Source organism: Arvicola amphibius, chromosome 1, assembly GCF_903992535.2.
Source record: "Arvicola amphibius chromosome 1, mArvAmp1.2, whole genome shotgun sequence".
NCBI lineage: Eukaryota > Metazoa > Chordata > Mammalia > Rodentia > Cricetidae > Arvicola > Arvicola amphibius.
Window position 1 is genome coordinate 64,910,570 of NC_052047.1, and position 27,241 is coordinate 64,937,810.

At 48.4% G+C, this 27,241-nt stretch overlaps 1 protein-coding gene across 3 annotated transcripts in view; it reads right to left on the bottom strand.

The window, feature by feature from the left end:
• The window catches only part of Rgs12 (regulator of G protein signaling 12), a 92,174-nt gene that overhangs the window by 34,679 nt on the left and 30,254 nt on the right, over positions 1 to 27,241 (bottom strand). For all 3 annotated transcript variants that reach the window (XM_038313264.1, XM_042054170.1, XM_038313269.1), the window contains exon 3: positions 19,989 to 20,105. In XM_038313264.1, coding sequence (XP_038169192.1) covers positions 19,989 to 20,105 — 117 coding nt within the window. The remainder of the gene's footprint in view (positions 1 to 19,988; positions 20,106 to 27,241) is intronic.

Sequence of the window (27,241 nt, forward strand, 5' to 3'; positions counted from 1 at the left end):
GGGCAGGTCACCCAAAGGAAGTTCTTTATTTCTTCCAACCATTATCACCTGGGACTCTGGCCAACGATGAATTTCAATGGAGGCTGGAGTCTCAGTTGTTTACCCAGAGACGTGCTGGGCTGCAGGAGGAACCACAAGCTGAGATCACCCGACCCCTACCCAAGAACAGACCATTCAAAGGAAATTCCTGGCATTCCAAGCACTGTAGCTAGAAACACCTGCAGCTCAGAATCACCAGGAAACCCTAGACGAATGTAGGCCAATCCGGAGTCTTAAGACTCAGAAACCCCTCACCCCCACCTTTACTACTATAAAACCCTATTCTAACTGAGCTCGGGGCTCTCCAGTTATTCCAATACGTTGGACATGCGGAGAGACCGAGTTTGCAAACTTGATTAAAACAAAGGCTCTTTGTGTTCACACACAGGACTCTTGGTTTCCTTATCGCCTTCCGTGGATTGCGGATTTGGGCATAACTGTTCCTTAGCCACCAATAGGATGCATCTAATTAATCTTTAATTTTTAATTAATGTATGTGGCTATTTTGCCTGCCTGTATGTCTGTTTACCACTTTGTGTGCCTGGTGACCTCAGAGGCCATAAGAGGGCATCAGATTTGTCTGTAACCCTGGAACTGGAGGTAAAATGACTGAGTTGCTGTGTGTGTAGGTGCTGGGTACTGAACCCATGTCCCCAAGCAGCCAATGCTCTTAACTGCGATGCTACCCCAGCCCCACCTTGTTGGACGTGTATGAGCAGTATGCATCCATCCTGTATGCTGGCCTCCTTTACAGGCTGGGGTTCCCATGCCATGACATGGCATCTGCCACCACAGTGAGGCTGAAAGACACCAGAGCCAGCTCTTCCTGAGGACTGTGAAGAAGACCCTTGTTGTGGTGCACATTCAGAAATCCTGTCAGTCTTAGAGTCTAAACCTCAACAAGGTGTCACCTTGTGTCACTCAAGACAAATGCAGGCCCTTAAATCATAGCTGACTGAACACACTTACCAGGAAATGTCAACACACACAGTTATGGAAGCATAGGCCTAGGAACAGGGGCTGGGAAACCAGAGACAGGCAGTGAGAAGATGGCTTTCAATGCCCATGAGGAAAACAACAGTGGGAATGAGCAAAGCAGTGTATCCATCTGCCAGCACTGAGCCAAGGTCAAGAGACACCTTTTTGGGAAGGGAAACTTTCAATTTCTAAAACAGTTTTAATTTATAGGAAAAAGCCAGTACAGAGATGTGTACTTTCTAATATGTTACTGTTACAAAAGCCAGAGTCCTTGAGAAAGAGAAGATAGGCAGGGGATTGAGAGCAATGGGCAAAAGCCATGGCCTCTAGTGAGGGGCTCCAAATGAGCCTGGCCACAGTACTGTCACCCACTCTGTCTCATCTGAGATGTCCCACTCTTTTGGCATAGGCCTCAAGGAAGCTGTTCTGAGGCAGGCACAGGGCACAATACTCTGGGAAGCAGGAGGATAACCCCACCTTCAGGAGCCCCTATATGTGCAACACCAGAGTACAAACTCTGCCATATCCAAGGAGGCCCACACAGGCCAGAGTCCATGGAAATGTGAGCTGGAACGATGGCTCAGGAGTTAAGAGCACTGGCAGCTCTTCTAGAGGACTAGGGTTAAATGCCCAGCACCCACAGGGTTACTCACAACTGTTTGTAACTCCAGTTCCAGGGGATCTGGAGCCCTCTTCTGACCTCCACAGGCAAAAGGCACATACATGGTGCACAAACACCCATGTAGACAAAACACTCATGCATGTAAAATAAACAAATCACCCTTTTAAAGGAATCAGTAGAAACATCAGCAGTTTCACCTCCTAGAAAGGTCTCAGCAAAATGACACAGTCATGACATCATGGAGAAATGAACAGTGCCATTAGAAGAGGGAAGAAGGGCCATGGTTGGAGGTAAGGGAGGGGTGAGGAGGCGAAGGGGAAGAGGCAGAAGCTCCCAACTCATTTCCCTTTTCCTTGGGATTCCTAACAGCCCCGAAGGATGTTGTCACAGCGGTAAACTAGTCACCTGCTCAGAACATTTATCTCCTGGGGCAGCAGAGGGACGGCGCATTCACAACACAGGTTTAGCACAGCACTCATGCTGTGCTGCAGGACCTGACTGGGCTGGCCTGTGTTCCCCAAGGAGGGCGAGCAGGAGGAGCCAGAATAACCAGAGGTGTACCTCACACCCCCGAGGGCATGGGAAGGAGGACACTGTGGGCTAACCTGTGGTGAGACACAATGCCGCGTCATCAGTGCCACTGCAAACAATGCAAGCGGTTTCCACAGCACTGTCCCAGGCTCGGCACTTTCACTGTAAAACGTGTGAAAAGACAAACTGCACACGAAGGACTGACATGGGTCACTCGCCCTTGGAGTTTGTGGTTATGGCTTTCTTATGCAGAAAAAGACCATGCATATCTTAAGTGCATAGCATACTATTTTGAGTACAAACCCACGACAGCATGATCACCATAACCAGACAGGGTATCCTCACCTTACAAGGTATCAATAAGCATGGGCATCCCTGAGGCCACAGTACTTTACTAATGTGTTGTCTCCCTGCCCCCACTCCCTCTCGCCCTGACAGCCACTCTTCTACTCTGCTTCAGGACTTTAGCCCTTATTAGATTCCACCATGCCACGAAGACCATGGAGGAGCCGGCTTTCTGTCTGGCAGACTTCAGTCAGCCTAAGATGGCTCGATGTTGTCACAAATGGCAGCTGTCATATATACATCACATTTGCTTTATTCCTCATTCATTGGTCATTGCAGGTATTTGGGTTATTTCTGTATCTCGGCTATGGGATTAATGCTGCAATGGGCTTGACAGTGGTGCTGTGTCTCGGATCTAAGTTTCAAAGGAAACTCTACACTGCTTGCATATTGGCTGCAGATTCCCACCCCACCAACTCCCGCCCTGGCCTACAGTTTTGCCCTTTAACACTGTGAAGGCAGGCGTCAGATAGCATCATACTGTTTCATCTGGTGAAGGGCACATGTGACATGGTCTGCACATGTTACTCAAAAAACCAGCTCCTCTGCCATTTTGCAAGAAGGATTTATTTACTTTTATTTTTTGAGACAGGGTCTCACTACGCAGCACTGGCTGGCCTGGCACGCACAATGTAGACCAGGCTGGCCTTAAGCTCACAGAGATTTGCCTGCTTCTGCCCCTGCCACTGGAGTGTTGGGATTAAAGGCTTCACTAATACACCCAGCCTATAAGTAAAATTTTTTGTTTTGTTTTGATTTTTTTCTTGTTGATATTTAGCTATTTGAGTTTCTCATATATTTCTGTTACTAACCCTTATTGGGTAGCATGTACATGGCTTGCAAATACTCTCCTACCTAAGAGATTGTCTTTTTGTTTTGTTGACATTGCCTTTACTATAAGAAGTTCCTGGCTTTGGTTCCTTTAGTAGTGGACTGTGACCTGGAAGTATAAGCTGGGAAAACCTAAGTTGCTTTTGGTCAGGGTGTTTTATTACTTCAGCAAAGATCAAATCGGAACAGTGTATTATGTGCATGCGAGCATCTCTGAGCGTCTGTTTGTGGGCATGTGTACATTTGGGTTCCCAGGCTCTAACAGGATATATACCTACCTCCCACATGGGGGTTAATCTGAGGACGGCTGGTGGCTGCATGCTCTAACCCAGTGTGGAGCTGTTGCCCCAGGTTACACAGCAGTCTCACCTGGCAGGTTTCCTTACCTGGACTCAGGTACACTTGCACCTCCTCTGGATGGCCCCTGATTGCTCTCTCTGGCCATGTTTGGAAACCTAGCCAGGTCCTGTGTGCTCTAGGGCTCTTTGGCTGTGGAATCAGAAGGGTGGCTCCACAGACTCCAAGGAGCCCCAGCTGAGGCACAGATCACAGGCAGTCTCTGTGATCAAAATGGGCAGTGTGCAGGGAAACACATGCTAGAACGCTCACACTTACACACAGACACGGCTGACCACCTGCATCTGAAATGCCAGGCCCTCTTTATGAAACTGAACACAGAGATCAGCCCACTCAGCCCTTCAGTGAAGTCCCTTGTCCATAGATCTGCCAAAGGCCCATAGACTCCAGCATGGGATCCACACTCCAAGTCAGGGAAAAGCGAGGGGAGGTGAGAACATGCGAACTTGGCTAGGAGTCTGAAGGTCAAGTTCACAGCTGCTGATGTAAAGAATCAGAGTGTCAAGGCCTGAGTCAGAGGACAGGGGCTAACCTTTCCTTAGCTATGGGAGCAGATATAAGGGTGGGCGATGAATCAAGTCTGGTGGGGTTCCCAGATATCTAAGGGGAGACAGGGATGTGTGGAGGGTTCAGTGGCCAAGAGAGGCAGTGAAGGCTGTGGAGGTTGGGGGTGGCAATGCTGTAGGTAACATAGTTTCATGGTCTGGAATAAACCTTGTGCTGACAAAGACAGACAGAGTGAGGGACAACACCTTACATGGTGGAGGGGCTGGACCTGCAGGACCAGGAGGGGACGTGACTCTGCAGAAGCATATTCTTGTGACTCCTCACTGTAGCATCTTAGCCAGCCACTGCCAGGCCACAGCCTGGACACAGCAGCAGCACTCAATCAACGTGCATCAAAGCAACTTTACACGATTTTACTTTTTACTGCTAGGAAAACACGTCTGTGGACATCTACCCATGTATTTTTCCTAGTGCAAACAAGCTGCTCCTGTGAACGCTGCTGAGTCCACCTAAGGGACACAGTCATGTGTGAAGCACTGGCTGCGCCTTGCTTCCTAATGTTTTCAATCCCACAGGCAGCTGACCAGCTTCACCCTGCTGCACACTCCAGAAAACTGTGGGTCTGCCACATTCTGCACTCAACCCTGGTCAGAACATCATTTCAGAGCTCTGCATGGCAGAGAGAATCTAATTTGACTAAAAGAGAAACTCAAAGGGGGAAAAAGAGACTCCATAATATACTTCAAACTCAGCCCACAAAGGCTCAGCAAGAGCCAGGCAGAGGCAACCTCAAACACATCGCCTGCATTTCTCACGTCCCACGGCTGCCACCAACTGAGCTGCACTCATCACTGCTAAGCACACCAACAGTGCCAGCTCCAATGCTGTCGGCCACAGCCCCTCATCAATGCCCAGTCTCTTCTCATAGAGGACAGGCAGATGAGGACAGGCAAAAGGTTCCAGACATGAGAGGCAATGGACACTCTGGACACTGGTATCTGAGTCACCCCTCAGCCACACAGCCCAAGTTCCCTTGGCACGCTTATCTTCCGTGCTATTCATTTACCTCCCCATGTCCCAACAAGGCTCTACCTTCACCAAACTCAAAGGTCTTTTGCTGTGCCGTGGGTACAGCTCCAGCCATACAGGCAAGAGAACCCCCAGCAGGAGCCTGTGCATGCCCTGTACGGGTTACCCACTGAAGTTCTATTCACCACCCTAAGGAGACAGTGGGCCTTCCATACAACCAAGAAAGAAAAGTCCCTTGTTTTCTTTACACTAGAACCAGTTTTCATTTTCAAATATTAAACAGCACTCAATACAACCTAATGGCCACTCTCCCATAATGATGACCACATAGCCCAACCTTCTGTTCCTGACATCTGAGGCCTGAGGAAGAAATAGCATCCCACCCATGGGATGTGCTGTCACCTCACTCCACACAGAACTTTAAATGCTTCCAGGTACAACTGCTCCTCCCAACAGATCACTCAGGAGAAGGGAGACCCTAAGAGGGTGTGGGCAGATTGGACATGTTGTTTTCCTATGATAACTCATACTTCTTTTGACTATAGGTTTTACTCTCCTTAAGTAGCTCATACCAGTGCCCAGGATACATCTAATGGCCACGCAGTCCAGCCCATGTATAACCTGAGGAGTCATGGTCAGTATTTCTGGCCACTGAGAGACTCTTGGCTCTCTGGCTCTAATTTCCATCCACCTAGCTGCCCATGTGCCCTGAGAGATACTGGACTAGGAAAACTAGAGAGCTCCTTGCCTAAGGGCAAAGAAAGCACAGCCACCTGCACTTTAAGAAAGGCTGCAGCGAGCCATGTAGACTATACACAGAACCCCAGTATTTAGAGCACCCCATTTTAAACTTTAAGAGAGATTCCCTTGGGACCTGGGGTTTAAGAACAGTCTCTCCACTTTACATCCAACACCAAAGGGTTAGGGAGCATCTGTCTCGGCCCCCATGAGCCACTTGACTTAGCTGGCCAGTGCCCGGTGGGGAAGAAACGGCTAGAAAGCAGGGAGGTGTCAGCACATCAAACACAACCATGCCACCTAACCATACCCAACCCGGTGGGAGCTGCTCTACCCTGGAAACCCAGCCCTAACCCATGAGACCAGTTCTGGCCCTGAGGGAAATGGAAGGGTACGGCTGTCCTAGTGTGCACTAGCATTCTACACCCACACCTGGCGGGTATAGACGTCCTCCTGTGCACTAACGTATACACCCACACCTGGCGGGTATAGACGTCCTCCTGTGCACTAACGTATACACCCACACCTGGCGGGTAGAGCCATCCTCCTGTGCACTAATGTGTACACTCACACCTGGCAGGTAGAGCCATCCTCCTGTGCACTAATGTGTACACCCACACCTGGCGGGTATAGACGTCCTCCTGTGCACTAATGTGTACACCCACACCTGGCGGGTAGAGCCATCCTCCTGTGCACTAATGTATACACCCACACCTGCCACTGATATTCTAGCAACTTTTACTCCAGGAAGTGTGAATTAGATATTAGGAAGAAAGATTAAGCAATTCCCAGGGAAAAAAAAATTGAAATCAGTACCCAGGAATTAATGACAATCTTCTATATAAGCTTAAATTTATTTTTATCTTCCTAACAACATGGGACTATCAAAAAAAGAAAAATGCTTTTTGTGCTCTAACTTTTTTTAAAAAAAAAAAAACACTCTATAACACGTTCCACTCTATGCCCTCCTATAATAACCAAACATTAAACTTCAGTACTTGTCGATATGTTCCTGCAGAGCCAATTTGCTATATTTTGAAATGTGAGCTACAAGCTAGCAATTTAACAAGAAGAGAAATGTTAGTATTTATCCACTTGAAACACAGTATTGCAAGAGAACATTCACTAGCACTTTAAGAGCTGCTAGAATTACTATGGGTAACTAAAAGATAAATGTTGGTGCCTTCAGACAGGCTCCCAAAGGGTTAGGAGGAACCAATGTCCCAAGCAGCCAAACAGACAGCCCTGCACTGGGCTGTGGTCTGAGTCCCACACTCCCCCATCACTCCGACCTAGCTCAACAGCCCAGTCCTGCACTGGTGCGGTCACTGGTTGTTGGTGTGGTACTCACTCTACGGCTCTCTCTCAGGACCCAAGGAAAGCAGCTTCAAAGCTTACACTTCAAAGCACCTGGAAATTCCACAACTACTATTCCCAGAACAGGTAGAAATAAAGCAGTAACCCGGATGTAAGCTTTCTTATAGACATCCGTTTACACAACACACAGCAGCTGGATCACTTACCTGAAGGTCAGTAAAAACGTCCGAATCATCTGACAGCCCCTTTTCCAAATTCATCTTAAGACAAGAAAATGTCCAGAACACGTCAGGCACCTGGATCTAAAACCCCATGCGACACAGCACCGTGCCTGTGCATGTCAGAAAAGTTCAGACATTTCAGTTCCATGTGCTCCCTTCATCACCCATAGCAACAGGACACTGAGGAAGCTGTGGTCTGCCAGAGACTCAGACGCTATCTTGCTATCTTGATCGACTCATACATAAGAGCCATTTATATATAAGTCACCCTGTGAGATCATTTTTAAAGCATTTCCTCTACCGAATCTGAAGAGCAACACTAGCTGATAGGGGTAATTTCTCAGCACAACAGCTGCAGAGAATTTGTGTTTTAGCGGCGTGGTATGGTTTGCAACCTTAATTACAGTTGCTGCTGATTCTATTATAAGCCTGCTCCATATGCACGCGCTTCCTTGGTGGCAGCCAGCAGGATCTAGTACGTTCCTAAAAACCCCTCCACCTCCACGCAGCATCTGTGATACATGATTGGCTATGCTTGCTTCCCAAGGATGAACATCCCAGGAATGTGTGAACCTGATGGATCACAATGACCCCAGAAATCACAAATGCAGTGCCTCTGGCCCTTAGACTGGGCCAGGTCTTGTGTCTGTGTCAGGCTACCAGATGGGAACACCTAGGGCCAGTATCACCTTTGCTATTCCGAGAGAGCTGTGTGATCACAAGGCCGAATCCACAACACCTTCCCTGCCCTTCCATGTAGAAGTTACAGTGACTGCTGGCCAGGATGAGAACCTGCAACAGCTCAAGTCTCCTTAGACTTAGGCTTTCTGGAGAGATGCAGTCATGAACACAGGAACAGAGCCAGGGAAAGCAGCAAGAGGCAGGGCTCATGTGCACCACCCTCATTCCCACCCCGAGCACAGCTAGCACCCAGACGGGGATTTACAATGGAAGAAGCAAACACGGGGACTGGCTTCCACAGCTAGAGATGGTCCAGACAGCCCAGTCCTCCCTCTGCAGAGCTGTTCCTTGCTGGAAGGGAGCACCACCTGTGCTCTGTGGGCAGCCTGGAGGCTGTGGTCTCCTGTGAGTCCAGTGGTTACTGGCACAGGGAACTGTGTCCATGCCAGAGTCTAAGTGACACAGAGCAGTCAGAGTGGCAATTGTCTGAGGACCTAGCACAAATTGATAGAGTCTTGGAAGGGGTGCAGGACAGTACATCCCAGTCCACCAGCCCTCCAGACCCTAGAAACAGCTATGAATGATGGAGGTACATATGTACCAGGTGTGGTTAACACGCACAGGAACCTGCTGCGACGCTGAGAGACAACCCAGCCATATAGCACTCAATAACTTTATACAGAAAGGTCTAGGTGCTTGCTTTCATTATCTCTAACAGAATGCCTGCATCCTAGGTATGTTCAGTCAGGGGCAGGAAAGGAAGAAAACAATAGGATCTTGTCAGTATGGATGCTATGGCTCAGTCACAAGCAGCCTGGAGACTTAAGGCCATATCTTCTCTTCTCCTCGTACCTGCGGTTTGGCCTAGCTGATGAGGTCATTGCTAAGGCTGAGACTGGCCTCTTCGTCTGAGGACAGGCCTAGAAGACAACCAGGCCGACACCCAGAACTCTGCCGTCCTGCTGTTTCCTGACCCACACGTGCTCTGAGCAAGGGTTGATTAGCTGCCTGTCAGATCAGCCCCAGCGCAGCTCTCACAGAGCTGAGCCTATGGCCAGTTTAGGAACAGGAAGCCAGGACCAGACAATAAGATGTGAGCAGAAAGCTCACTGGGCACCAGCTCACTATCCAGCAGCTAGGCTAAGCCACCCCTCACATCAGCGACCTGGAGTCCAGAGGAGAGTGAAAGCCACCACACGGCAGATCAGGAAGCCATGGTGTCAGGTGGAGTACTCAACCTAGAGTACCCAGACTATTGCTACTTGGTGAGACAAGAGGTACCTACTAAGTGCCCACAGGATCCCAGGAGGGGCCTCACCCCACCTTCGCCCCAGAGCCAGCACTTGGAATAAGGAAACTGGAGTACACAGGGATGTGGATGAGGCGCTGGCCAGAACCACAGGGACAAGAGCAAAGTGACAGCAGTATCAGAGGGCAGGAGACCAAGGCCAAGTGGAAGTGAGAGCTCATGGGAGGTGGGCTCCAAAAAGTTCTAGGCAAAAAAAAAGGGCTCCCCAGCCTCCCATTCTTCATCCGAGCATTGCCAACCAGACAGCTGGAGAGGCTGCCAGGCTGAGTGTTCTCCACCTGCCAGCACCGTCACGGCAGAGCATGGCCTCCTGACCCTCGGTGCCTCTTGCTCTTGCCCACTTTGCCAGAGCAGCCCACCTCCCTCTGGCCTGATGCTCTCCATGGCCTGCACCTCATCAGCTTCTCCTGGCTGCTGTGTTCCCAGAGATAAACAGTGTAGGAAATGGAACGGCCCCATGAGCAGCAACTGAATGGGGAAATACTCCGGGCAGTGAGATCCCCTATTGTGTGTCTGAGTGAGTAAAGAGTCATGGTAATTCCCCACATAAAGGAAGAGAGGATAGGAGTATGAAAGACCAAACTAATCCAAATTTTTGGAAACAGGGAAGGATAGATTTAAGAAATAAGAAAAAAGAGTTTATTTTGAGTTATTTGTGGAGTCATTCTAGAGGCAGTTACACACTTTGCAACTGCTAGCATCTCAGTTCAGGGAGGCTGCAGTAGAAGCAAACAAACCTGCCAAATGTCACAAAGGTACTTCCCCTTGTGTCCTGACCTGGCTCTCATGTGGGGTTTCTGCATGCTTTGCTGGGGATTGTGAGTATGACAAGCAAGAAGAGTGGGCTGGGTCTGCAGACAGTATCAAAGCACCCACATAAAGCCTCCTCCCACTACGCGATGGCTCTCCAACATCTGGAGCACAGGGCTACTTTTGATGGAAGCAAAACTGTGACTTGGGCGCCCCCTGCTGCCCAGAATCTGCCATTGCCAGTACCAGCAAAACAGTACTGGCGTCACACAGCAACAGGCAACTCTATACCAACTCCAGCTTAGGTAACAGAGGTCAAACCAGCTCATCCCAGCACAGTGCTCTGCAGGCCCACCAAGAGATCCCTTGGGTGTTGGAAGGTCAAGGAGTAGAGACTAGAACACTGGCTTTAGCCAGGACAGAGATGAGGGCACACAGGACAGGCAGACCTGGCCCACGCATAGGGTAAGGTGGGAGCCAAAGGAAGATCAACGTGGAGGCAAGACTTATGGTGAACACCTATAGTCCTATCACTCCAGAGGCAGAGGCAAAGGAGGTGCTATAAGTTTAGGGCCAGTCAGGCTACACAGTGAAACCTTGTCTCACAAAACAAGGGCCAGCAAGATGACTCACTGGATAAAGATACATGCCACTGAGCCTGATGAGATCAATCCCTGGGACCCACACAACTCATGCTATGGCACAAGCATACACACACACACACACACACACACACACACACACACACGCCACAATACAAATTCATTCACTCACTCATTCATTCAATTATTTAAATTATTTAACAGGCTATAGAACAATCCAGAGCCACAGGAGGCAGACAGGGTTTTATCCTGTTGTAGCCCTGTAGGCTCTACCTAGACAGTTACAGGAAGCTCAGAGAAGAACACAACAGGCTTCTCTGTGAAGGGCCCAGGGGACACTGAGCTTTGCAAGCTACCCCAATCCTGCCTGAACTACTCAATGGTCATCTGATACAAAAAGAGCTGAGATACAGGCCTGCGTGATGTGGCTGTGGCCATTAACTGGGCTCCAGGCCAAGAGCACCAGCTCCAGCTCCCAGAACCTCACAATTTACCTTCTACTCACCCTGCCCTCAGGCTCTATTGCTGCAGCTCCTCCTGTCACATGGAAACACGACAGCTTCCTCCAGATTGCATCTGAGAGCCCTAGCCTAGGGCAGTGCCACCCGGACTCCCAGTTGCGGTCCAGACTCTGGGTCCTTCCCTCTTGCACTGCTCTCCAGGCTTGTTTCCAGACCCTATCCAGCTGCCACGTGTTGCCTAAAGGCCTTCTAAACACAGCCCCACTAACCTTGAGAGAGTGACTGCAATCTGCTCTCACAGCTAGAGCCTAACCCAGGCACAGGCGGGAGCCTGGACCACCCATACCAAGCCCAAGGGTAGTTGCTCTCCCTCAGCTTCCTGCTACAAACTTATCCAAAGCTTTGTCACACCAAGAATAAGATCCAAGCTTGCATCTCAGCCCTTCCTGTCCTTCAGACACACTGCCTGTGACCTGAGCTCCTTGTGGCTGGTTCCCTCTCAGTATGGAAGGCTCAGTATAAGATCCCTCCTCAAAACAGTCATGCCCCACCCTTCACCCAGAGAGCCTGGCTTATTGTCTCATTTTTATCACCATGCCACATGTGGACAGCAGTTCCCTGGGCTCAAGATCTTTTGTGGATACATCACTGCCTATTGTAAGCGAATGTCCTCAGAGTCAAGCAAGAGTTAAACAATATCAAGGGAGTTCAGCTGGGCCCTTCCCTGCAAAAGGGTTGTCTCAGCTGGACTTATTGACTGTTAACATACTCTCATGGATGGGTAGGAAGGGTCTCAAGCCCCCCACCTGAGTGTCCTGTCTCCCCCTACCACCTTGTATATGGAACTCTGCTAGAGGGGGGCAGAGTATATAAGCTGATGACGCCAAGATGAGGGGAGGGAGCTCCATCTATGAACAGTGGGGAAGCCTCCATCCCTGCTGAGTAAAGTCTTTCCAGATGTAGCCTGTTGGGGAAACCACATCCCTGTAACTAACCCTTCAGCTATGCTCTGTAAGGGAGACTGTCTTAGCCAGGGTTGCTAGTGCTAGGATAAAACACCGTTGCTGTAGGAAATCCTACCATCCAGCACCTGCAGTCTCCTGAAAGGAACAGCTGACTAATATGCAATCAGGGCTTGCCTGCCAGGGCAATGTCCTGGCTGCTGTCCTCACACACTCATGGTCTTGGACACAGTACTCCTGGCCTTTTGCCCCAGGTTCTAACTTTTTAAGGAAGAAATGCTTATGTCCCTACCCTGTAGGAACTTTGCTATCTCCACATGGAATAAGGACACCCATGTCTACTGGGTATCTACTAGAGGACCCAGTACCAAAAGCTCAGCATGGGATCATGAGGTGCACTCAGGACAAGTAGACAGTCAGGAGACCTCAAGGCATGGTGACTGCTTTGGTCACTAATGTCACCCACCATGTGATCAGAGCAGGCCTCAGAGGATGTCAAGGTTTTTCCCATACTCTCACAGTGGCCCCACAACAGCTACAAGACTAAACTTGCTGTGAGCGGTGGAATATCCCTTTAACTATGTAAAGGTGTGTTATATTTGTTTTGTTATAGTTACGATGTATTTGTTTAATTATGAAAGGTGTTGCTGTTTTGCCTTGCTTGCTTAAGGCACTTGATTGGTCTAACAAAAAGCTGAGTGGCCAATAGCTAGGCAACAGAGGGACAGGCAGGGCTGATGGGCAGAGAGAATGAGTAGGAGAGAAGAGAATAAGAGAACGAGAGGGAGATGCCAAGGACACTGTCTGGCAGGCAGGCAGACAGACACAGAGTGGGGCTTATAGAATGAAAGTTAAAACCCCCTGAGGCAAAACATAATGAAGAGAAATAGGTCAAATTACATTATAAGAGCTAGTGGGACAAGCATAAGCTAAGGCCGAGCATTCATAACTAATATTAAGTCTCCATGTCTTTATTTGGGAACTGGCTGGTGACCCAAAAGAAAAGCCTGCTACATCTTACTTCCCCAGTGAAAAGAACTATGGTTTTCAATGGAAGGTGACTCCTGTCCACCTCTTCAGTACCAGAGATCATCACATTTCAACTCATGGGTGATGCAGTCAAGGAGAGTAGAAGATACCCAGGCACAGACAGCTTTATGGGGTGCAAGCTTCTCCTGGGAGGTCTATGCCTCTTGTCCCAGCTGCTCCCTGGCTATGCCTTCGGAGAGCTTCAGGCTCCACTGGGGCCTCAGCGCAGCTTTCTTCCCAGGACTGCACTTCCTCACCTCCCAGGACTGCACTTCCTGCACCTCCCAGGACTGCACTTCCTGCACCTCCCAGGACTGGCCCTACAACTTCCCATCACCTGGGCCAGCACAAAGCAGTCAACTCCCTCAGTCACTGGTCAATCTTCAGGATCAAACCTGCTCCCCACAGGAGGGTCCACAGTGTACAGCCTCAGCCAGCACGGCTTTCCTTCCTGGCTGCATGCCAGGCTAAAGACCACCAGTGGTGCAGCTGCTTTAACCTAGACTTCCCCAGATCTCTTCCCTTTCTGTGCAGTTTGCTGGGTTTTTCTCACTGTGCTTCCTAGACTCTGCAGAGTTTTGGAAAAGCAGAAAATCCATACATTGATAAATTATTAGAGATGGCTGCTGTTCCCAGCACCCTTGGGAAGAGCGTTGCATAAGCATCTGTGTCCTCATCTCTTGGCTCCATAAACAGAAGTCAGTCAGGGCAGGCAGTAAGAGGACCTGAGGTTTTCCAGGTAGCCCACCCTCTGCCTCGCCTTCCACTTTTCACTGCTCAAACTGCCACCCGACCTTGGGAGTTGACCTGCAAGCCAAGCGTGGCAAGACTTGGGCTGAGCAAACAAACAAACAAACAAACAAATAGTTCAAAGGACCACCAGACTGTGGATATGGTTTAGCCAGTCAAGTACTTTCTTGAAAAGCACAAGAACCTGAATTCCATTCCCAGAACCCATATATATATTGGCCCTGTACTAGGAGTCAAAGAGAGCAGATCCCTGCAGCCTGAAGCTGCTGGTTAGTGAGATCCTATCACAAAAAGAGGCTGGACGATGCCTGAAGAATGGCACCTGAGGATGTCCTCCAGACTCCTCATACAAGTACACACAGAAACACCCACACATACACAAAAAGAAACACAGAGACAGAAGCAGGTCTTAAGTTGGAATTTGTTTTTGTGTGTGTGCGTGCGTGCTGCGATAGCACCCAGGGCATCTGTGATGAATATGCTAGGCAAGTACTAGGCAAGCACTTTATCACATGATAAATATGCACAATTGTATGTTAACAAACTTGAAAAAGAATACATTGCATTGAATCTACAGGTCATCTTCTAGCTGTGTTCATAATTGACTGTTGTACAGGATCCATGTGTCCAGCAACCTTGCTAAATCCTACTCATTGTGCTGAGTAACTGAGACATCATGGGATTTTCTTTGATAATTTTTAATCACTTGATAATAGTAACATTTTATTTCCTTTTTGCAAGCATTTCACATTTCTATTATTTTTATTTCCCGTGTGCATCAACTACACTGCCAGTACAACTGTGAATGGAAAGGCAGTCACTTGTGTCTTGCCCCTGTCTCAAAGGGAAAGCTTAGTACAGTGTACACCAGGCCACTCTGAGGACTGTGGGACCTAGGTGCTCCCTTCCACCTTTACATTGGTAACTTCTGTTTCACTACACATGGGTAGTGAATTTTACCAAATGCCTTTCCTGCCTGTTGAGAAATATGTAAAGTTTTTTACTTTACTCTGTTAATGTAGTAACTTACACACACATACACGGTGGGGGGGGGGTGTTAAAATTTTTAAATACCAACCAATGTGTCCCTAAAATAAAAATTACTGCACTCAGATTGCTAATACCTTGGCTAATATCTTGTTTAGGATTTTTACATCTAGTATTAGCCAATCTCCCAAACTTTCCTTTCGGAGTTTTTGGTCCCAAGGTTATTGGCCTCGTCAAAAGCATCTGAAATTAAGTACTCCCTTATCTACTGTCGGATTAACTGCTTTAACCTTGATTACTGCACAGCTCCTGCTTCCTGTGATCCTCTTCTAAGACTCTTGTCCAACCTGAGATGACATCCCTCTGCCCTCGTCTGCACACTGCTGGGCTGGGGAGGCAGCCCTTCTCCACAGGCCTGTCACACAAGCCTGAGGAGCTGAGCTCAGATTACTAGCATCTCCAAGAAGGCTGGATCATAGTTACACATCTTCAACCCCAGGGTTTGGGGGGCAGAGACAAGCAGATCCTGAGGTTCACTGGCCAGCCAGCCTAGCAGGATCAATGAGCTACAGATTCAGTTAAAGAACTTGCCTCAAATATAAAATGGAGGCAGATCAAGAAAGACACCTGATGCAAACCTCTGACCTCCACCTGCATGCAAGTGCACACACACTCACGTGAACATGTACATACATCTTTCACACCCACACCCACCCACCCATACACACACACAAACACATGTGCGCACACACACACACACACACACACACACACACACACCAGAAAAAGAAAAAGAAACTAAAAGAACATTAAGTTAGTAGTCACTTCAAAACACTTCCTAATGTCCAAGGGTATTTCTTCTCTGAGCTGGATGAGTCAGCAAGGCACAGCTCACTGAGCGGACAGGTGCTGGTGTTTCTAGTCGGCCTGCACGGAAGCAAGAACAGGCCGTGTGCCATTTGTCACTCTTCTTCTCAGAAGAAGCTTATGGTCCAGCCCGCGCTCAGCTTTGCAAGCTTCCAAGAGGGTGTGGCAAGAAAGCACTAAAGAGCAAATCCCACCAATAGAGAAAGGAGACTAATGTGTTTGAGGGACTGAGCACAAGCAAAGCAAAGCAGGTAGGATATAGGTAAAGCACCATCCCATTCCTGCAGCTGGAGGACAGGTAGGTAGAGTCCCTCTAGAGACTCAGGTGGGAGACAGAATTCTTGATTCTAGTACAAGTCCCTCACGGAGGCAGAGCAAGGTGTTCCTGGAGTCATCTGGCTGGAAGCTATCAGGAGACAGTTAAGAAGGTTCTTATGAAACCAAAACAATTGTCATCAGTAGGAAGTCCTCAGGTTTTGCTCTAGTGTTCAACTAATCACCCAGGAGACAGACCTCTGGGCTTACCTGTGGAGGATTATCTTGATTGTGTTCAGTGATGTAAGGAACCACGTCTTTTTTTTTTTTTTTTTTTTTTTTTTTTTTCTGAGACTGGGTTTCTCTGTGTAGCCCTAGCTGTCCTGGAACTCACTCTGTAGACTAGACTGGCCTCCAACTACAGATCAGTCTACCTCTCCATCTGCTAGGATTCTTTTTTTTAAAAAAATTTTATTTATTTATTTATTTATTTATTTATTTATTATGTATACAATATTCTGTCTACATGTATGCCTGCAGGCCAGAAGAGGGCACCAGACCTCATTACAGATGGTTGTGAGCCACCATGTGGTTGCTGGGAATTGAACTCAGGACCTGTGGAAGAGCAGGCAATACTCTTAACCACTGAGCCATCTCTCCAGCCCTCTGCTAGGATTCTTAAGGCATGCTCTACTGCTTCCTAGCTGGGGAACCCCATCTTGGCCATGGGTGAAGCCGTTCCCTGCAGAGGATCCTGGACTATACAAACTGAGACAGCCAGTTGAGCACTAGCACGCACACACATTGGTCACTCCCTGCTTCATGACTGCAGATTCCATGTGACCAGCTGCGTCAAGGACAAAGACCACCTTGATGTTTCTGCTATGATGACCCATAACCTTGAATTGTGACCCAAAACAAATCCTTTCTCCATTATGTTCCTTCGCCAGGATATTGATCACAGCAACTTGAAAAGAAACTCAAATAGTCACAATACTGTGAGACAGCATGCTGGGGACATATGCAGCTGTTCCACCCAACAATGCTCCCACCCTGTCACGGGACAGTCAGAGGCAACCCGAGGCCCTGGATCATCACAACACTGCAGGGCTCATGATACCACCAAGCAGCAGCAAGTCCATGGGCCTTGATCCAGCACTGGAACCCAGAGAGTAAGAGACAGATCTGCACTCAGGGCTGCCAACCAGCAGAGTGATCAGAAGTTGGACGTCCCGTCCTAGGGAGAGACAAGGCTTTACCACAGACCTCTCACCAGCCACAGAGAAGTCACAGCCCGGAAGCTTGTCTGGGCTCTAGATGCTGACTGGCTCTCCCTTGGGAACATGGCTCAGATCCTTCTTCACATATTGTGTTCCTACTGCTGCTTCCTGCTGCCAAAAAGCAGCTCCTGGTGCTGCTGGGCCAGATGGTCACAAAGTTTCTACACGGGACAATGGTCAGTTTCTAGGCACCAAACCATCCGTGAGTGTGGTACTGGTTCTTTCCCTAGACAAGTCCAGCACGATGAGGATGCGCCCAGGCAGGAAGGAGCAGGCTGCAGACCCCATGTCACTCACATCCAGGGGATCACACCATGGCCACACAGGGAAGTGCTCGTAACCAGCCAATGTGGAAGACACAGAGAAACAAATAGGTCACCTCAGGATGAAGTGGATCAAAAACAGATGCCCAGAGAGAACAGATAGTGACAGGGTCACCCGGCCACATTTGTGTGTGAGGAGCATAAGCCCAGGTAAGACTATGTAAAGGCTTGTGAGGAGGACAGGGGATGCGGCTGGAAGACCTCAGCTAAAAGGATTGATGGGGAGGGAGGGAGGCCTCAGAAAGGCAGGAGAGAACAAGAGCATGGACAGCTTGTCCCACATGGCTGCATCCATCACAGACCATCCCTAGACCACTATCTGAGTCCTTAGAAGGACAGGGCTGACATACAGCAGTAGCCAGAGAGTGCCAGGATTAAGAGGCACAAGACAACAGGGGTGGCACTGTACATCATCCAGCGAGGCAGTCTCAGCTCCAGCTACCCGCTGACCACAGAGAGCTGCTTGACATGTGGCCTCCAGAGAGCAGAGCTGCTCACTATCTAGTCATCGGGACAGCATCCCGGCACTCTGATGTACTCTACAGCAGCCCTGGTCGCCAGGGTCAGCTGCACCCCAGGGTGGTGGAGCCCGCGGATGCAGAGACTAGGAGGACGTTCCTAGCACACCTGCCACAGCAGCCAAGCAGAGCACAGACGGACAGGCCCCAGTCCCCAAGTGGTCAGGCTATTTGTAGCTTCTGCACTTTGAAATCTTTAGGAGAAATTCAGAAAGTTTAAATAAGAGGCTACCCATATGACAAAAAGTCACAGCTTCACTCTCATGTGGCCCAAGAAGCATTTAATAGCTGGTCTACAATTGGGCTTCCTATCTGTAAAGAGGCCATGTCAGCAAGACACGCTGACACAGGCCTGCAATCCTATCCCTTAGGAAGCCACGCAGATTGTGAGTTCAAGGCCAGTGGCCACACTGACAACCTCTTGTTGTGATACTCTGAAGACAGCAGGGAGAGGCTTGGAACACCAGCCCATGCTCACTTCTCACTGCAGACAACAGCAAGACTCCAGCTGCCGGCCAGCAGGAAGAACCAGCACATTCCTAAAGATGAAGAGAAGCAAAGCAGTAGCCCAAACTTCTACAACAGTTTCTCAGACATCCACCATGCTCAGGGTTCAGACCACTGAGGCCTTCTTCTCACACAAATGGAGACACAAGCACCCCTGGCAGGAACCACCGCCTGGAGGCAGGCGAGCTATAATCTACCTTCTCCTGGGTCCCCAGGCCCAGCCAGACCTTGCCGCACAGCCTCGCATCTAACACCAGTTACTGACTTTTCTCTTCTATGCCATGAAACAGCCCTGCAGCTGGTCTTCACGTCACTAGGGATGTACATGGACACCTGTCACTCAGCTCTTCCACTTACAGAGCTGTCCTAGCACCACCACACGTGTGCAGGAGGAAATGTCTAGGGGAACACTCACAGCTTCCTTAGAGCAGACGCTTTATCTTCCCCAGCATTTCCACCAGACAGAGGAGTCTAACCACCACAGGGTTATAGATCATGCCACAGAAAGCCTTAAATAAATCCTGAGAGCAAATGGCCTGCGTTTGGAAAGTGGCAGAACAATGCATGGCGGGCAACTGTGCCCATCAGATTCATAAACCAGGAAACCCGGCAGCATGATCTGTGGGTGCAAATGGGGGGGACAGGAAGAGACAGAGGCCCTTGGGAGCTGTCACTGTTCTGTGTGTGCTGTGTGGGCTAGCATGGCATGGCATGGCACACGTGCCCCACACAGGAGAGATCCCGCCTGTCCGTGCTGCTGTGCTGTCATTAACAGCAGTGCACCCGCAGTGCCCGTTGGCTGTGACAAGTCCTCACTTGATGGTGGCATAAGGGTCTGTACTTCCTTCCCTCTAGTTCCTGGAAGCCTAAAATTTCCCAGAAGAATAAAACGGATTCTTAAAATGGCCTTTGATCTGGCTGATCGGGACTATAGGAAGGAACAGAAATGGGCCCTACCTCAACTGTCCCACAGGATTAAACACACTCCTGTCTGACTAGGGCTCCCCAGTGTGGGGATCCAGGTGACTCAGGTACTTTGAGGGATAGGGACAGTCAAGCATGTGCTCTAGAAGCTCCTGCTGAGGGGGCAGAGTCCAGCAGGCTCCCAGAGGGGAGGGCCAGAGCCCTAGAGGGGAACAGAGGGGAAAGAGTGGCCAAGGCCCACAGTGGTCAGCAAGTCCAATCCACCTACCTCAAGATCATCAAGGGAGCGCGTGATGCTGAACCTCCTAGACCTTCCAAAGGATCTTCGAGCTGAGGTGCGCTGTGAAGTCTGAGCCAGGGCAACTCCTCGCCCCAGTTTTGAGCCCTAAACACAAAGGAAATGATGTGTTAGGTAAGCAGTGTTGGAAGAGATGATCAGTTCTGTCCTCTGTGCTCCACTCAAGGAAAAGCTAAGCCCAGCAGCACTGTGGGAGGTTCAGTTGAAGTCACTGTTTGGTACATTTTAATTAAAATATTTACCACAACATATGTAAAATTGCAAGAGTCCTCCCAGGATCTCTAGCTATCTGCTGCTACTTACCAACTGTGTACCCTGGACGATAAGGCCCGCCCTGCTTTCCCAAGCCACACACAGACAGCCGGTCTCAGGTGGACTGATACTGGTGGCTACACAGCAAAAGTGTGTGCAGAGTAAGTCAGTGTGAAGGCTGTCTTCCTCACACCTGGGCTCGTGTCATCTGATGATCACTTTAGCAGCTAAGAACACCCGAACCAGTGTCTGAAGATCATTCCAACAAGATGCTTGTGTTTCTTCCTCCAGGAAATGACAGTGTTTGCTGTTATTTCTTCCCAACTCAACATCCCTCCCGGAAGGAGGAGGGGGACTGAAAAGACTTAGGAAGGTAACAAAATGTACATGATTGCGAAGTCAGAGGACTCGAGTCTGGATCCTATCACCCACAAAAGGTGGATCACAAACACCTTTAAGTCTGGTTCCAGGGGATAGGACACCCTCTTCTGGCCTCCACTGGCACATACGCATACATACACACACACACACACACACACACACACACACACACATCTTAGAAAATGGGAGGGGCAGAGGAGCAAGAGAGTGCAAGCAAGCAGACAGGTCATCTGGCTCGAACAGTTCACTAAGTTGGAAGGACTCGCAAAGTCTCAGACACCCCAGGTTGTGGGAGCAGTGAGCTGTTAGGTGAGGAGCTCCCGGGATGCAGCTTTCGTGGGTCCTCACTCAGGCTGGAATGGGCTTTTCAGTGATGCAGCTGCCTAAAGATGTCCCAGTCCTGTAGTAACCCCTCACAATGGTCCATAAGCCCCCGCAATACACTCACTTTCCATGGGGCTGGCTCTACAGCACTCAGACTCCCCAGAGAGGGCACCTGGAGGGCAGTCTTCAGACATCAGCACTCAGCGACACAAAGCTCAGGGCTTTACTCAGTAGTGCCGAGCACACCAGTGTTGGCAGTCACCACCTCCATCCACAGCCAGCACCGTCTCACCTTCCCGCATGGAACTCCCCATGTCCGCCTTCTCTGCCTGATAATGGCCACTTGGGGCCTTGTATAAGCAGAACCTCTGCATCCTCATCTTTTAGTGACCAGCTTGTCTCATTGGCCATAATGTCCTCAAGGCTCATCTGTACTGCAGCACGTGTCAGGATTTCTTTCCTTTTTGGGGCTGAATTCCACTGTATGAAGTAGCTAAATTTTCTTTTTCTAGTCATCTATTCAAGGGCACTTAGGCTGCCTCCATATCTTAGCTGCCGAAATAATCCAGCTATAAATATAAACCCTGGTGTACAAACTTCTATTCTAGTCTCTGTTTACAATTCTTTTGGCTATACCAGAAGTGGAACTGTTCAGTCATAAGGTGATTCTATTTAAAAGAATTTTAAGGACTTGCCACACTGTTCCATAGTGGCTGTTCCACCATGGATTCCCACCAGCCGTGCACACAGTTCAAATTTCACAAGTCCTATCCAGGACCTGGCACTGTCCAGTTCTGGCAGTGGTCACCCCACTGGGCTGAGTGTGCTGCACTGCACTAGAGTCATTGTCACCTGCTTGGTGACAATGGGGTTGAGCATTTCTCACATGCTTTCAGCATCTGAGTATCTTCTTTGGGAAGGTGTCATCCTGAGTCCTTTGTCCACCTTAAATCAGGTTGTGTTTTTTTGTTTTTTTTTTTTTTTTTTTTTTTTTTTTTTTTGCCTTTCTGATGTTGAATTCCATTTGTGCTAGACCCAGGTTCTGTCAGAGCTGTTTGAGCATTGTCTCCATCTCAGAACCACTTTCCCGTGTTCTTGATTGATTCCTTCAATAAGTCCAAGCTTTGCATTTTGGGATAATGTAATTTCTATAACCACCCCCCTGCTGCCTGTGTTGTTAAAATTTAAAATTCCTAACCCAGAAGCCTCAACCCTAGACTGCAGGCCCCAGTCAGGCAGGGACTTAGTCTGTCCTGGTAGCGCCTATCTCTGCCCTTCCACCATGCCAGGAAAAAATCAAGTGTCCATACAGTCTTACCAAACAGATGCTGAACGAGAGTTTGGCTCTAAACAGAGACCAGATCCATCATCAGAAGGTTCTTCCAGATGTGATATGGGATTCTGACAAGATTTGGAACTGACAGGTTTGCTCCTCCTGGCATATCAATGAGGGTCCCCATGAAGTATCTTAGTAGAGAAAACTCATTATGTCAAGCAGCTAATTTGGTGCTGGGAGACAGGACAGGCAAGGAGGCCCTAGGGTGTCCTGGAGGCAGAGGAGGGCTATTCATACTGAGCAGCTCAAGGAGGGACCACAGAGCTGGGACTCTGAGGGACAGAGGTGAAATCAATGAGCTGGGAAACCCTGAGCTGACTCAAGGAACAGAGGGGAGAAATGGTCCCTAGGGATGGAGAATGTTATTATTGTGACATCCCTGTCCTTTGGTTCATTTAACATCCCCAGAGACAAAGCTTGCCAGCATATGGCTGAGGAACAAGAAGATGGTGCAGACCCCACTCCTCGGGGCACAGAAGGTCTCAGGGCTGGGGGTACAGCTAGAACTGGTGTGTTACAGCAAAGTTAAACATGAAGAATCCAAAAGCCAAGTTCAAAACAGTTTCAGAGGGTCACACACAAACTGAACAATGACAGCTGTGTTGTGTATGTGTCCGTGTGTATGTGTAGGTACACACAAGCACATGTATGCGCATGCATGCAGAGGGCAGAGGGCAAATTCAGGTGTCATTTCTCAGGCTTGCTGGCTAGTTTTATGTCAACTTGACACAAGCTAGAGACACTCTAGAAGAGGAATCTCCGCTGAGAAAATGCCCCTCAGATTGACCTGTAGGAAAGCCTGTTGTGCATCTTCTTGATTGACTGGGTAGGCCCAGCTCACGGAGGGAAATTCCACCCTTAGACTGCTGGCCCTGGATGCTATGAGACAGAAGTTAAGCAAGCCATGAGAAAGAAGCCAGTAAGCAGCACCCCTCCACGGCCTCTGCTTCAGTTCCTACCTCAAGGTTCCTGCTTGACTTCCCTCCATGACAGAGTATGACTTAAGTGTTATAATCTGGAATAAACTCTCTTCCTCAAGTTGCTTTAGACCATGGTGTCTTATCACAGCAATAGGAAACCATAGCTCAGGCAAACAGGGTCTGTCACTGGCCTGGAACTTCACCAAGTTGGCTAGGCTGACTGGCCAAGAACCCTAGTGACGGCTCTATCTCCATGCCCATCTGGTCATTGCTCGACCTGAATTCTGGGGCTCTAAAACACTCTGCCAAATGAGGCCCCTTCAGCCCACAGTGCACTTCATGCGTGCACTGCTTGAGAAACTACTGGCCACCGTGAGTCACGTCTGAGAAGTGGGGAAGTCCAGGTCTTCTACTCAAGAAAGGAATGGACGATCACACAGGAAAGCACATTTAAGCACGACGGCAAACTGCATCAGTTACCAAATATCTGTCGGGCAAGGCCAAGAACTTTAAAGGGAAAATAAAATATGAACTGCCATACCAAGAAGGGAGAGGAGGAACCAAGGAAACAAACTACGCAGCCTTGAAAACAAACAAGGCAAAGAGAGAAAGGGAGACCTGGTGCCTTCCAGGAGCCCAGGACTCACCTCTCCTTCCATTATGTGGATGGGCCACATCTGTAGATTCCTTCTGATTCACTCATATGCTAACGGAAGAATCTCAAATTGAACTGGGAAAGAAATCCAACTATTGACCTCCAACACGGAAGTGGAAACGTTTAAGTTAAGAGTGCTGATGGGACAAGCTGGTGCCACTGGCATAGCCTGGTTGCTGCTGTCGAATAAAAGAACCCAGAGCTGGGGATGGACCTGAGCTGTGGAGCCCTTGCCGAGCATACGCAAAGCCCTGGGTTTAATTCCTAGTTATGAAATGGGGGTGGAGGTTAATGTGAAAAAGAGAGGAAAAAGAGAAGGAAGAGAGGGAGAAAAACACTATTAACTTGATATAATATCATTTATTTTATAAGGAAAAATTTGCTACCAAAACCAAAAACAATGAGAAAAGGGAAAAATTACAGAAGAGTCTCACAACACATATTTAAAAATCTTACAAAACTATTAGCAAACCAAATCCACTAGCATATGAAAAGCTCATTGTGCTGAGCTGTTATCTTGGGAATGCAGATGTGGTCTAACATTTGAAAATCTAATGAAGAGGGGGAAACCCACACAATTCGATGGATGCAGAACACTCAAAAAGAAAAGCTCAACTAGAACACCCACTGGAGGATTCATATTAACAAAGGAAGAAAACGATCTTCCCAAATGCAGAGAGCTGAAGAAAAGGCTAGCAACCAACTGTATTTTCATATGTCCCCAGAGGTGGCATTTATAATTTATGATGGTCCCATTAATAATAGCAACAAAATTACATAAAACAGCTAGGAATGACTCCAATGAAACAATAAGCCTTATAAAAGACACTCAGGAAAGTAATTGCCAAAACAGCTGGGAGAAAAAAACAAGGCAGCAGGATGGCTCAGTGGGTAAAAGTATCTGCTACCAAGCCGGACAGCCTCAGCTTGATCCCTAGGACCCACAAGGTGGGTGAAGAGAACCAACTCCCTGGCCAATGGTCTTCAGACCTCCACACACATGCTGTGGTTTACATGTGCACGTCACCACACACATATACACACATACTGTCTTAAATCCCCGCCCCTGGTCAACTGGACGCACAAACACATCTCTCTAAGCCATATTCTTCCAACTCCTGTCCCCAAAATCTCATGCTTCTTTCAGAATATAAAGCACAGCACAACTTTAAAAGTCATCACAGTCAGACTGGAGAAGATGGATCAGTGGTTAAGAGAACTGGCTGCTCTTCCAGAGGACCTAGGTTCAATTCCCAGCACCCACATGGCAGCTCACAACAGTCTGTAATTCCAGTTCCAGGAGATCTGATACCCTTGCACTGACATACTTACAGGCAAAACACCAATGCACATAAAATAAGAATAAATCATTTTTAAAAAGAGTTCTCCATAGTCTTTAAAAATTCCAACACTTTAAAATCCCATCTAACTGTGAGTGCCTCTAAAATAAAAACAAGCTATATACTTTAAACATATACTAGCAAGAATAAATATGTTTTATTCTCAAAGGGAAGAACCAGGGAATAAAACAGTCACACCAAAATAAAACTAAAATCTGTCAGGTGAAATACCAAACCCTACACCTTTCTGTCCAGCATTTGGAATTTAGAGCATAAACATCTAGCTCTAAAAGGCTGGGGTATCCCTGACGCTCTGAGTTCTGCCAGCTGCAGCACCTCCAGCTTCTTTCTAAAGCTCATGCTGGCTCCAGCTGACACCTGCAACTCTCCCTGGCAGATGTCCTATGCTCTTGGCAGCTCTGATATCCTAGGGTCTCCACTGAACCTGGGGTTTCACCTTCACAGCTCCACACAACGGCCTGTTCACAGGGACTACAACCCTGCCACAGAGTACCTGGCCTCAGCTGCTCTTCATAATCCTTGCATCTTTGTCTTTAAAACCAATACCAAGTATACAAAGCTTACAATGCTAAGTTCTGCTGCCAGCTCAAGGTGTAACCAGGCTCCTAGGGCCACACTAAACGCAGACCTTGAGGACAGACTCTCCTGGGAAGGTGTTCTTAAGGAGCAAGGAACCCTTTCAGGTTAAGTTTCATTCCTTTAAATGAATTTGTTTCTCTACAGGATAGGTAGGTGAGGTCCTACCCTGCGATATCCTTCCTTTTGTCCCAGTATAACATGACAGGCTTCTCTACAATGGTGCTGATCTCTTTACCACTTACGGCTGCTTCCTCAGCACCAGCCTGAATACCATCCTGCCTTGACTCTCCTCTGCCAAACAAAGATTAGTCCATCAACCTTCAAACTTAATCCTACTCAAGTTTTCACAAGACAGGAAAGATGCAGTCAAATTCTTGGCAAAAAAAAAAAAAAAAAAAAAAAAAAAAAAAAATCACAAGATTTGTCCCATCCCAGTTCCTGTTAGAACTCTGTTCCCTCTGAAGCCTGAAGAGCCGGATCTCCACTGCCCATGCTCCTCTCAGCACTCGTCTTCCGAGTTCCTATCAGAGCAGCCCATTAAATCCTTCACACAGCATCCAATGGTTTTTTAAGCCCAAAGTTATAAACTTCTTCCACATTCCTCCCACAAAGCATTTCTAAAGGCTTACAAGCCACATGGTCATGGCAAGGCTTACCACGGCAACTACCCAACTCTCGGAACCAATTTCTGCCTGAGCTTCTTTCCTGGTCACTGTGATAAAATACCCTAACAAAGGCAACTCAGGGGAAGAAGGGGGTTTCTCTTAGCTCACAGTTTCAGGTTACAGTCTATCTTGGTCAGGGTTTCTATTGCTGTAAAACACTATGGGCAAAGCAAACTGGGGGAGGAAGGGGTTTATTTGGGTTACATTTCTACACTGTGGCTGCTCACTGAAGGTAGGAACCTGGAGGCAGGATCCAAAACCCTTGCCAAACTCATTCTGAAGGGCTAGGGCCTAATAGAAACAAAATCCAATGCACACCTGAGCTTTGGTTAAACTGCATGGGCCTCCTACGACCCCCTAGACTCCTCAAAGGCATCAACACTAGCCTAAATTAGGACACTGGGATGTGCTTTTCAAACAGGATTGGGATGAACTACTTCCTTTTTTTGGCTGGTCTCGAACTCAGAGACCCCCTGCCTCTGACTCCAGCACTCCCAGGTGCTGGGATTAAAGGCGTGCACCACCACCACCACTGCCTGGTGATGAATTTCTTAATATCATAACGCTTACGTGAAATCAATGCCATGAGTTCACCAAGACACCAGTGCACACAGACACTGCTCAGAACCTTGGAGGGATCCACTTAGAAAATCACGTGCTCCCTGAGGGTAACAGGCTGACATTGAGATTAAGGGAAGCTAATGTGGGAATTTTTATTACAAAATATCAAAAACTTAGGAAACCTCCGGC